The 13,718-nt window shown below is 33.0% G+C and overlaps 1 protein-coding gene across 7 annotated transcripts in view; it reads left to right on the top strand.

The window, feature by feature from the left end:
• Positions 1-2,331: 2,331 nt before the first annotated feature.
• CROT (Carnitine O-octanoyltransferase) overlaps positions 2,332-13,718 on the top strand; it is a 34,005-nt gene continuing 22,618 nt past the window's right edge. The window contains exons 1-5 of one of the 7 annotated variants that reach the window (XM_067761341.1): positions 2,332-2,400; positions 3,708-3,899; positions 7,751-8,140; positions 8,201-8,384; positions 12,763-12,968. In XM_067761341.1, the coding sequence (XP_067617442.1) occupies positions 7,763-8,140; positions 8,201-8,384; positions 12,763-12,968 (768 nt within the window). In that variant the 5' untranslated portion in view covers positions 2,332-2,400; positions 3,708-3,899; positions 7,751-7,762. Of the gene's footprint in view, positions 2,508-3,669; positions 3,900-4,001; positions 4,149-7,750; positions 8,141-8,200; positions 8,385-12,762; positions 12,969-13,718 lie in introns of those variants that run through there. The other 6 variants (XM_067761344.1, XM_067761342.1, XM_067761347.1 and 3 more) reach the window with 6 other exon arrangements.

Below are 13,718 nucleotides of genomic sequence, written 5' to 3'. Positions count from 1 at the left end.
TTTCCACCCAGTACTCTAAAAGTTTGTCAACCCTTCGTTTAAGCCTTCCGAATCCTCGTTTGTTGCTTCATCGTCAGAAGATGAGTTAACTTCCAAGTAGGGCTGGGACTATCCGCATATTCGAATATCCGGATATCCATACGGATATCCGTTGAGACGTATAAAATCCGGACGGCATGGATATCCGGTTAATATTCGTTTGAGAAACTATTCGGATATCCGGATTTATGAAGATCCGGTTAAAGCAACAAATTGATGTATATATGTTTATTTAACATTAATAACAAAAACAAAAAAAAACAAAAAAAAAAAAAAGATTTTGATGTTTGTAAAATTGTAGCTTTTTTATTTTTGACGTACATTTAATAATCTACAAACATATTTTGTGAATAATTTTTCGATGTTTACTTCGTTCAATTCATATGCAGATACTCAGCTTTTATATTCCAGTATACGGACATACGGATATCCGGAGTTTCCGTTTACGTATCCGCATATCCGAACAGCTGATATCTGGATTTTCCATTCACGAATCCGGATATCCGGATAGTCGTATTTTTTGCTTAGCTATCCGGTTATTCGAATATCCGGATAGTTGAAAAATCCGGATGAAGTTCACAGCCCTATTTCCAAGTTTCTTATAGTTTGACGAACCAATGAAGATGTGGGCACGTTTTTGTCATAAGTTGGCCTCAATACGACAAGTAAGTCAAAATTATAATGAATAATTGTTAATTTTGTAGACTAATAAATGAATTAATAAACTCCATGAAAAAAAAAACAATATTTTGCGTTTTCCCAAAAATATAAAATTTTGGAAAACATTTAATTACAATAAAACGTGCGATACATAAAAATGTAAAACTAACTACAGAATTTAAAGATTCCAATCGATTCAACGAGCTCGAATATAAGGCACATTTGATGTTATGAAATTGCGGGTATAAGCTAAAAATATGTACGTTGTATTGATACTAATAACAAAAAAAAACAACAAAAATTCGATTTTGTCTACGCAACCAAAAAATGCTTAATTATAACAAAAATAGTTTTGGTTACTATATACTGATTTTGGAAGGCCCATAATGAATTTTGATTGATGTAATGTTTATTTGTCACAAAAAATTTTTTTCTTACGAGAATGGTTCCCAATTCCCTAAAAATGTTAAGGTTGTTTTCTTGCAACCTTTTCAAACATATGAAAAAAATAACCAGCGTTTTCCGTCCCTGTTTAAAACCTATGTTATTTTCACTACGACTATGCGCCATTGACTTTAAGTTGATTGGCGCATATAAGTTATGGGTTGAGTGGAAACGGGTTTCAGTCACTGTTCGTTAACCGTAATATGGGCCCTGATTTCAAACGAAATAGATATTTTTTTATGCGGTCGATCTCCTCATGGTGTGTATTTATAAATGGTGTTTAATATGTTATTGAAAATTTCCCCTATTAGTGTGGGGTCTGAAAGATTTTTTTCAACTGCCTATTATAAAGCTTTTCGATGATACTTTAGATGCTCAAATATTTTTAGGATATTGGAGTTGATTGAACTTTTATAGGAAATATAGGTGTGTTAAAATATACGATGCAAATTCTTTTTTTTTATTCCTTATTTTTTATTTCGTTTAGAAAAAAATTGTAATTGAAAGGCAACATCAAACTAAGCAACATAGTCATAGTTCTGCTCTCTAAATCTGTTTTTGTTTCTCACTTGAAATTTGCTAATGAGCAAGCAGAATAAATTTAGAAGCGATAGAAAAGAAGCCCTAATATTTGTACTGAACTGTTTTTAAAACATTGGACTGAGCTAAATGTCTCTTGTTAAACTACTGTTACGTTACATATTAATTTTCAAAGCTAACAATCTTTGGGTAGCCCGAATATCCCGAAATTCCAGGATCGCGAGAGGTCTTCGGGATTCATTGCCTTACTTAATATTTATAACACACTCTTTAAATCGGAGAATGGATTTTGGCACGCACTTTATCAACCATATTTAAATATATGCGCATTAGGGTGGGTCAAATTTATTGTTGAAAAGGCCAGTTTCTGAATCCGAATTTGACATTTATTTTCATGTATTTTATTTGTGAGAGCCGCTATTCGGATTGGGATATAAAATTTTCTAACAAAATTAGGGAGGCTCGAAATTCATTTCAGACCTATGGTCCCATGGACAATATTACTCAGTCTGACCCATAGATTCTGAAACTGGATGTGCACCTGCAGTTTTTTCCCACATACAATTTGACCCTCCCTAATGTGCATATTAGCAACCACTGAAACCGACTGATGAGTAGGTCAACGCATTTTAAATAAATTCTATATTAAAAAAGTTGATGCGCTTAGTTGTTTGATAACATTTTACTAGAACGGTTGTTTCGCGTAATGTAACAAGTGTATGTTCGGGGGATCGTTTTATATATATATATTTTTTTTGGGTTTTGTTAATAGCCTTATAAGTGTATTTTAACTTTCTGGTTAATTATTGAGCTCAAGGCCGCAAGTATAAATAAAACACCATGTATTTTGTGGTATTATAATTTATATAATTGGTCGATATTTCGGTTTCAATCTCAAACCATCATCAGGACTAAAAAACACAAAATATGATAACAAACATTAGGCACACATAAAAATAGCATGTGGATATTTTACATATGGGCATATTTCATAAACAAATACAACTTACACAAATGAATGTACTTGATCGACTGATCATATGTTCGAACAAATGAATGAACAAAGACAAAACAGGAGAAGAGGTAAACAAAATTAAAGTACAGTAAGTATACATACTTTATACTTACATTATACTTTGTTACGGCAGTAATAATGAGCGAACGAAAATAAAAACAACGCATATCATAACATGCCATTTATTGTGTACATCAAAGTTTTAATATCTATAAGATAACATATGGTATAATAAAGAAAAGGTTTTGGCAAAACTAGAAAACTTACTCTTCGTTTGATTCCTTCGCACGTTCGTTATAAAATGAAATTAAATTTATGGAATACATATGTATAAGTGATGCTTCGTTAAATTTTATACATTAACGAAACTAACTATAGTGATGCCATCTTAAAATAATCAAAGTTTTCAAAGTATACTATCTTAGCAAATATCGATAGAGAAATGTTAATAAAATGTAAATGTAAGTTTAATCGGCAACATACTTACTGTAGTTTAATTTTGTTTACCTTTTCTCCTGTTTTGTCTTTACAACTTACACAAATGAATGTACTTGATCGACTGATCATATATTCGAACAGATGAATGAACAAAGACAAAACAGGAGAAAAGGTAAACAAAATTAAAGTACAGTAAGTATACTTACTTTATACTTACTGTAGTTTAATTTTGTTTACCTTTTCTCCTGTTTTGTCTTTGTTCATTCATCTGTTCGAACATATGATCAGTCGATCAAGTACATTCATTTGTGTAAGTTGTATTTGTTTATGAAATATGCCCATATGTAAAATATCCACCTGCTATTTTTATGTGTGCCTAATGTTTGTTATCATATTTTGTGTTTTTTAGTCCTGATGATGGTTTCATATTGAAACCGAAATATCGACCAAGTATATAAATTATAATACCACAAAATACATGGTGTTTTATTTATCCTTGCGGCCTTGAGCTCAATAATTAACCAGAAAGTTAGTATATATGTATATACATACAATATGTACAATCGATTAGATGCAAAAGCACATATAGCATATCTGCAAACTTCGTTATCAACATCTGCGTCAAACATTTTTTGAGGTTCCAGCCATCAAGATCTCTGAGAGTTTGGAGAGAGTACCTACACGTATATTCAATTTTAACAGAAGTTTGTGCCATAAAATAACTGGTCTTTTTGAAGTTTATAATTTTCAGTCACTAAACCGCGTAAGTAGTGAGCAGTTTGACGATATATGTATATGCATATGTAGTTTATTTTCATCTTTGGTCATATATATATACCACATCCATATGCATCGAACGTACTGTTGTTTTAACAGTCGCTTTCACGCTGCGTTCTACGAGTAGATTTATTCATTTATTAATGTGCCGCTAATCAAAGGTCAACCACGTCTGGATGTGTTTGTGTTAAGAATCGAAATTAATGGTTTTAAACATATAATAAAAGATAAATAGGTATACATCTATATATGAAGATTTACAGCCAATAAATAAAAGTGTGTGCATTTCCTATTCACTAAAAAATGTGGTTTTTCTTAAATAAAAAATAAAAAACAATAAATGTACGAATCCGACCAAATTATAATATTAATATTAAATTATATTAAGAGGCCATTACTCATACATAGCACAGGCTTATGGGCGAGACACAATGAAGTTTTTTATGATGGCTTTAATCTACCTGTGTGCACACATTATAGGGATGTAACGAGAGTGAGTTAAGCTGCAGACATTGGTGCTTTATCGGTAACCTTATAACAGCTGAATCGACCAACCTTATGAGAATCAATGCAATCGATTATTGGTGCCTCTAAGGTCGTAACCGTATCGTAGCCAACCAACCCTGCAAAAATTGTTGGATTACGTGTTCCATTTTCTTCATGTTGGAGTACTCTAACAATACTGCTTTGCAATGCGTTTGCGGACCACCATCAGCCGATTATTGCTCGTTTTTTAGCGACCGTGATCACGAAACGATGACGATCGAACAGAGTTGCCAAAAGTAAAATATTGCATACAAATAACTGATAATAATATTTTACTATGCAACTCTGATAAAATGCAACCGCGCACTGGTTTTATGTATACATACTATAGTATAGAGAAATATTAGTTTCTTTACTCACGCAAATGCTAAATAACATAAGAATATTCGTAGTAAAAAATATAAAAGTTGTATTGCCCCCTTCATTTGCTCTCATTTTAAATTAAATTCACTCCGATAATTCTTTCCCACACAATTCATCTTTAGTACTTTGGCATATGATCCTCTGTCGGTGCTCCATGGAGTACTACAGTCAAAGTACTTTGGAAAGTACTCTCACGTATGTACTCTATGGAATACTCACAAACAAAGCGAGAGGGGGACCACCTACTCCTCTCCTAGGCCATCGCAATGTTAATTGGAGCACACTTTTTGTATGAATACAGATTAGTTTTGGAACACTCCTATACTCCCAAAGGAGTATTCCTTACATTATTTATGGAGTACTCGCGTTTTTTGAAGGGAATTGGTTTTTGGTTTACCGTCGTAACGATAAACATCTGATTACGTTGGGGATGCGACTACAGCGATACGACAAACGGCACCAATGACTACAGCTTTATCCGCCAGCATACGATCGAGGCATTCAGTTTTTTTAACATTGTAATTTTATAAATTCATATTACGAAAATTAGAATTAACAATTTTGCCATTATTTTGATAGTGGTCCAAGTCTGTTCGAGCTCGTGGTCTTAAATGCATTCTTATTCCTTCACTCCGTTTTTTGATGTCGGAAGTAATTTAATGGCTGGTTGGCTCATCTCTACAGTAATAGCATACCTTTGTTCAGACTGTCAAAATGTGCATGTTGGTATTAGGCGAATGGAATGGAATAAAAACATAAAACTTTGAAAATTTTTTATGTTGTTAGAAAATGTGTTCAATGTTTTGGTTTCATTTTGAGTTTGCTATCTTCTTTTGGCAATCCCTACTCCAGTGAAATGAATAAAATAAAATCAACTGATGAGATGAGCCAACATACTCAATAAACACACTTTACAAGGTTGCATTTGCAGTTTGAAGCAATTTATTACGCAATTTTTTTTTTTTAATTGGCAATTTATTATTACAATTTATTATATAATAAATTGCGTAATAAATTGCCCAAATGGTATAAATTTCTAATTTGGTGTGTGTTTGTACATAGTATTAAAAAGCTGCAACTAGGTAAATGCCAAATAAACACCAAACAATGAACTCCGAAAATATATGCACATTTACATATATGTAATACTCCTATATTGCCACTATAGGCTAGGTAACCATCAGAGTGCCGATATATTGCTGTTTAAATGTTTTTGTTTTTGTATTCAATAATCTAATGCCCCTAAATTAAAATTTTTTTGTCGACTTATGCTGCTACAATCACAAAAATTTTGTAGGCTGTCTTGTTTTGATTTCGAATTTAAAACTCATTGTGATCATTTTCTATTAGCAATATAGGAGTATTACATACACATATAGACAAAAGTGTTCGTCATTTAACGTATGTGCTCTTTAATAATATGCCACGCCCATAAATTTATTGAAATATTTTTAATTCAAATCATATTACTTATTACAATGTATTAGCTTTGTTATAGTACCGCAAAGCTTTTAATCAACGCTGCAATATTTTAAATAAATACGATTTAAGTAAAATAGGTACTAAATTATGTGGACAAAAGTGTTCGTCACCTTGAATTTATTAATAAAAATAATGAAATATACTAGTTTCTGATATTTGGTTTTTCTTCCTTTGGACTTTTCGGCTTCTTGAAGCCTATTAGACATTGAGTGTACCAATTTTTTTGTAACATCAGGACCGATTTTTGATTGTTGTTTTTAAGGTGTGGGGAGTGTTATATAAGATCCACAATCGAACAATTTCGGCAGTTTGATTGGGGACGTTGTCGTGCTGAAAGTGATAATCGGATTCTATGCCTAGCTTTCGCACGCTCTTTGCCAAATTTTCTTTAGTATACTCAAGTAGGCATATTTATCCATTGTATAAATACCGAGTTCTCCGAACCCAGCAGACGACATACAACCCCATACCATAACTCCACCGCCACGGTGTTTAACCGTAGTTAGAATATTCTTTGAATGTAATGTGGTATTCTGCCTTCTCCAAACCAAAGTACGCCCATCTGATCGTTAAACACAGAACTCACACTCATCGGAAAATATCACCTTGTCCCAAAACTCAACTTTCTTGCATACATGCTCTTGAGCAAATAAAAGCCGCTTATCTCGTTGGCGGTGGAGTTATGGTATGGGGTTGTATGTCGTCTGCTGGGTTCGGAGAACTCGGTATTTATAGAAAATACAAAGGATAAGTATGCCTACTTGAGTATACTAAAAGAAAATTTGGCAAAGAGCGCGCGAAAGACATAGAATCCGATTATCACTTTCAGCACGACAACGTCCCCAATCAAACTGCCGAAATTGTTCGGTTGTGGATCTTATATAACACTCCCCACACCTTAAAAACAACCCACAATCACCGGACTTAAATCCCATAGAACATCTATGGGATCATCTTGACAGAAAGATCAGAGAACGCCATATAACATCAAATAACTTACTAAAGGAATTTTTTAAGGAAGGATTTGGAAAAATCGGTTCTGATGTTACAAAAAAATTGGTACACTCAATGTCTAATAGGCTTCAAGAAGCCGAAAAGTCCAAAGGAAGACAAGCCAAATATCAGAAACTAGTATATTTCATTATTTTTATTAATTAATTCAAGGTGACGAACACTTTTGCCCACATAATTTAGTGCCTATTTTACTTAAATCGTATTTATTTAAAATATTGCAGCGTTGATTAAAAGCTTTTCAGGACTATAACAAAGCTAATACATTGTAATAACTAATGGGATTTGAATTAAGAATATTTCAATAAATTTATGGGCGTGGCATATTACTAAAGAGCGCATATGTTAAATGACGAACACTTTTGTCTATATGTGTATATGCACATTTATACATAACTTTTTTTTTATCCTTAAAAATTTCTTCTCAAATTGTAGGGTTTTACAGTGATGGACCGAGCTAGTATTTACTTTTTAAAAGATGGTGAGCCGAATACTTATGACTTTGATGAAACATTACCACCATTACCTCTACCAGAGTTACATGATACGCTCCAACGCTATTATGAATCTCTAAAACCATTTGGTACAGCCAAAGAGCTTAATAACTCAAGAAACATTATTTTAAAATTTGAAACGGGAGCAGGGGCTTTGTTGCATGAGAAATTAAAAAATCGTGCTGCAGTTCACAAAAATTGGATAAATGAATGGTGGGATAAATATGGCTATCATATGCTACGATTACCACTTAATCCTTATATTGTAATGGCAATGCCTGCCAATTTCGATATGATCAATATTCCAGAAACACCGGCATATTTGCTGAAGGTTCGTTATCAACTTTTTTATAAGAAATATCTAATTAAATATCTCCTCATGTTTGTACAGAATTTATCACGTATCATATATCATACCCTTGAGTTTTGGGATTTATCTCGTAAGGCAACCATGAAACCGCTATCTTCTAGTGGGGGTAAAGTTAAATACTCATCTGCATTATATAAACGATTCTTTTCTACAACAAGAGTACCTGGCGTGGAATTTGATCACATAAGAAATTACTTTAGAACAGGTAAATTTTTAAAAAATATTTTGGACGTGAACCAGATAAATGGTGTTATAGATAAAAAGAAATTTAAGACATTTGCCGTCTTTCAGTGAGTTTTACAGCTCCGGCTCACGCTCAATTCTCACGGGAATACTCTGGATCATTGAGAGACTTGAGAAGCAGATGTCGTGGAATTTTCGCACACGTGAAATATGATAGGCAGATGTCGCCGCTGTTTTTCATTTAACTCATACGGCGAAAGGCTAAGCAGCGACATCTATTTTTGAAAAAGTAGATTTATTAAAGGCGCGTTGCCAAACTAAAAATAAGTAATTAACAAATTATCTGGCTCACAAATTGAACCAGACTTCTATCTGGATTTATCTGGCTCACATCGTTGTTGTTGCATTGACATGCAAAATTATTTATCTGGCTCAGGATTTTGCCACCGGCTGATAGCTATTGGTACGATAGTAAAGAAAAATTTTGATATGTGTGTTATATAAACAAAATCGCTTGTACTAAAACCCTGTGGTAACTTAACATTTACCTCAATAACTGATGAAACCGAAGCATACAATTGTTTCACTTAATGATTTGATCGTCATGTTAGCCATTTGACATTTTCTGGCATTTTGTCATCTGATACAAAATCGTCTTATTTTGTAGTGCTTTTACAGCATTTTTGCATTCTTCTGGGGATTTCGCCCAACGAACTTTCAAAGACATACATATGTATATAAAAAATTAAAATTGTCTTTGAGGAAAGTAATCATAGTTTTTTAATTTCTACTCAGATAATGGCGTTGGATATCAACTCTATATCTCTCGCAGGCTGGAGAAATATATTTCCGATGTTTATTGGGTTACAACAGAAAATTAAAAAAATCAAACATTTTTAAAAAGGGCGTGGCATCGCGCTTGATGATGTAAAATAGGTTATTATTTCCAAAGATATTGCTTATTATATGTATTTAATTAGCGAGCTTTGCTCATATTGCTTTATACAATGGTTTTTGTAATTGATATTAGAGAAAAATTGTAAGTTTACAAACGGCGATGGTTACAAGGACATGTTTCTGAATTTCACTTCTTCATCAGCTAGCTTTTCGGGAGCTGAGCGTTGAACTCCGAACAAATGTTGCTAAGCTTTCGAAAGCGCGCCTAAAAATCATATCCACACCATTAGGAATAAACTACATACAGAGTGTATGTGCCTACATGGTGATCAAAAGGAATATAAACAAAAAGGCAACTCTTAGAGACCAATTGTACAGCGAACAATGGGACATTCATATGGCTTAGCAGCTAAAGGCTTGCACTGATATGAATGTTGGAGATTCGAGTTCAACGCTCAGCTCACGAAAAGCTAGCTGATGAAGGGGTGATATTGCTTATTGTTTTCATCTACGGCCCTCTTAAAAATATTTTATATACAATGACCTTGACCGGTTTCATTAATTTTTTTCAGTCATATTTCTTATTATGGGAAAAATCTGGTTGACGAGTTTTGTGATGATAGCTTACGGTTATTGATCTGTAAACAATAAAAGTTAGCGAAATAAATTTTTTTATAAGTGGGCGGTGCCACTTCTCTTTTAGAAAATTTTGATTAATCAACTTATGTATGAACTTTGGTTATTGTAGGTGCATTATTTACCAAATGATCAGGTTTTTTTGGCGTTGTCCATAATTATATATATATATAAAATATGAAGGTTGGCGTCTCGAAGAACCTACGTACCGAATTTCTTTAAGATACCTAAAAATTAACTGAAGTTATCGTGTTCACGGATACGGACAGACATGGCTTAGTGAATTTCTATTCTCACCCGGATCATTTTGATATAAGGAGATGTCTATTTATCTCGTTAATTTTTACCGTTATGCTGTGAGTAAAAAAAAAACAAATTAAGAAAAAACAATTGATCTTTTAATACAAATATTTCATATTTAGCTTAGAAAATTTTTCAAAAAACAACTAACTGAAAAAAATGTTCGAGGGAATTTTCTGGAGTGGAAAGTCCCACAGGTATTTATAACGCTAAATGCGAGTATGCGAAACTACATCCATCCTTAGACAACGAAATAAAATAGAGAAATCCCATACTCGTAATAGGATCTCCCTCACACCCGGCACTTGTCGGAAAGAGGTTTATAACTTTGATGGAATAACGGTTGTTTGTAATGGCATAGAAGAATCGAGAAAAATAAAGATTTCCTTATATCAGCATCGAAAAATATTTTGATTGAGCCTTGTCCATCCGTCTGTTCACATAATAACTTGGACAAAAATTGAGATATATTTACGAAATTCGGTATACTGGATTATCTGAAACCAGAGTAGATTGTAGAATTGATATCGTGGAGGAAAGTACAAGAATTAAAAACCTGTTGAAAATGTCCGCCCCCTTTTTCTGTTTATCTGTCTTAATGCCATGAATCGGACAAAAATTTAGCAACCCTAACTAAATTCGGTAAAAGCATTATTTTTACGACAAAAATTGTTTCTCGTAAAAAGAGCGATATCGATTGGAGCCAACGCCTTCTTTTTATACTACACCGTCCGTTTTTCCTTGCGTTTGTCCGCCCGTAAACATTATAGCTTGAGAAAAAATTGAAATATCTTCAGCACAAGAGCTTATATAACTCAAAAGATATTAGTATTCAAAATGGTCGAAATTAGAATATAAGACCATCCATTATTCGATATTGATAACACTGATAAAGCGAGTAGATTAGTTTAACCATGAAAAATAGAAATTTAGAAACATTTTAATAAATGGGCGTGACAACTTCCACATTTAGTAGAAGAAAATCTGAAAGTTTTGCAAGTCATAAATCAAAAGCTGTTAGTATAACTTTGAAATTGGGCAGAAGTATGGTTCTTGGTATTATTTGATACAACTGTGGTTGCTTCACTTCCAAAAAAAAAACTTGGACAAGCAAGCAGGTTCAAGAATACTTGTTTGAATATTTCCCAAAAATATTTACGTGTGAGTTAGCTTGGTGGTTAGAGCACTCGACTATGAAGTTGAGCATCTAAGACTTGAAATCCACAATTTAATGTTTCAATTTTTTTTAAATAAAATTTTCTCCATTCTTAAAAAAATTTTCCCATAACAAAGGAAAAATGTATCTTAATTTTAAGAAAATGACTTGCACAGATTAAGGGAAAGATTTCTATGCCGAAAAACCATCTCTTTTTAAACGGTTTTATTTAGCTTGGCTAGTTGGCTGGCTGGCACGAATTTTGTAATTGAAATTTAAGTAACTTCCCGATAAGGTACAAGCTTGAAACTTGGAATATAGTTCAGAACCCGATGACAATGCAATAATAAGAAAAAAGCTCCGATAGGTGGCACATGGAAAAATCGTATTTGTGGTCCGATTTTTCATATTTGGAACACATAATAAATATGTACATGAATAGAAAGCGACCTATAAAAAATCGTCGCTAGGTGGCGCAAGGATAGAGATATTCAAAAAAATCTTATTTGTGGTCCCATTTGGCTAATATTTGGAACACATAACACATACATGAATAGAAAGCGACCTATGATGTCCGATTTGGCTCATATTTAGAACAAATATTACATATAGTCCGGTAGAAGTGATATCAAAATATTTTGGAGTTCGAGCAGGGACAAGCATACGTGGCGCAGAGTCGAGTAAAGTCTTTGGAACGATTGTGTATTGAGGACTTAAATTGTAACAAATTGTCAGGAAAGAGTCCGTGTAATAATGAGTCACTAAATGAACTAAATAGAATGAGAAATAATAGGCAATTAAATAAAGACTAAAAACTTGAAAATAAAATAATTAAAAAAAAAAATTTTAAGTTAAACGGTTTTATTGAAAACAATACTACATTAAATAATAATAATACTAAAAGCTAGAAAATAATTAGGTAGGTCCTAAGTACTAGTTATCACACTCCTCATCAATCTAGGGCGTTGATCAGACAAATAAAAGCGTTGGACGCGTCAAATTTCTATTGATAGTCATACATATATAAGACAAACTGAGCCTTAATAAGGTTATGCTACGCCTCACATTTTTAGAAATTTCACGCGCCCAACGCTTTTATTTGTCTAATCAACGCCCTAGATTGATGATGAGTGTGATAACTAGTACTTAGGACCTACCTAATTATTTTCTAACTCTTAGTATTATTATTACTTAAGGTAGTATTGTTTGCAATAAAACCGTCTAAATTAAAATTTTTTTTTAAATTATATTTTGTTATTTTAATAGCTGTTTAGCTAATTTTTTAATTTGGCTGTTCAAAAGAAAAAAAGTTAAGTAGTTTCAAAGTCGGCCCACGTTCTTGATAAGCATCCATATTTAAATAAAACAATACTACAGTCGAACATAAAGCCTTCTTTCTACACATTTTTAGTTAAGGATGGTTCATCACCATCTCATGTGATTATTTCCGGTAAAGGCCGTATTTTCGTTTTCGAGTGCTTGCATGCTGATGGAACACTCATTACGCCGGAAGAAATTCACATCGTTTTACAGCGTGTTCGTAGTACTATGGATTATGAACCAATGGGCGATTGCGTTCCTGTGCTAACCCATGATGACCGAACTACTTGGGCGAATGTAATAATACAAATAAAGCTATAGGGGAGTACAGGATTTTGTGCAAAGGGACTAGCAGCATGCATTGCAAACTTGTGTAACATTTTTTTTTACAAACGCACTAACAAAATACATGGATACCTAAAGTATTGCAAGTAAGCATCATCACTTAATCAGCAACTGTCAACATAATACCAAATCTATAAATACAAAATTTTTAATCGAAAAGTTGTTCATTATCCCTAGCTTATATTTGCTTTAGTATAAAATTCCTATATAAATGCACAAAATTCTGAACTTCCTTTTATGTAACATATTCAGAATCATTTTGGGTTATTGGAAATAGTTTTGCAAATGAAAATATTTCTTCATTGAACGGTAATACTCGACTTCCAAGCGAATAATCTGATTCGAGCACTCAACCAAGAATTTTAGGATCTATTACGAAAGCTCCTATTGATTTCAGTTTCCTAAACCAATGGAATTCCACAACCACCCCGTTTGTTTGTGAATATAAATATTCAAGTTTATGGCGAAATAGCCAATGACAAGGGCATGTAGAGGTTATAGGGTTAAACATTTTTCGAACTATGTCGATGTCTGCTCAAAACTCCCTCAGGAAAAAACAAAAAAATCTCACGAGTTCTTTGAATGCCTCTGCACCTTCATTTGTCATCGTTCTCGACTCCGAAGCTTACATGCAATAGAACATCCAGGCAGTTATTATAATTGATTTATATAGCGTGAGGTTTTTTATAGGAAGATGTCTTT

Source organism: Eurosta solidaginis, chromosome 1, assembly GCF_040869045.1.
Source record: "Eurosta solidaginis isolate ZX-2024a chromosome 1, ASM4086904v1, whole genome shotgun sequence".
NCBI lineage: Eukaryota > Metazoa > Arthropoda > Insecta > Diptera > Tephritidae > Eurosta > Eurosta solidaginis.
Note: the sequence above shows the minus strand (reverse complement) of the source record. Positions and strands in the feature narration are given on the sequence as shown.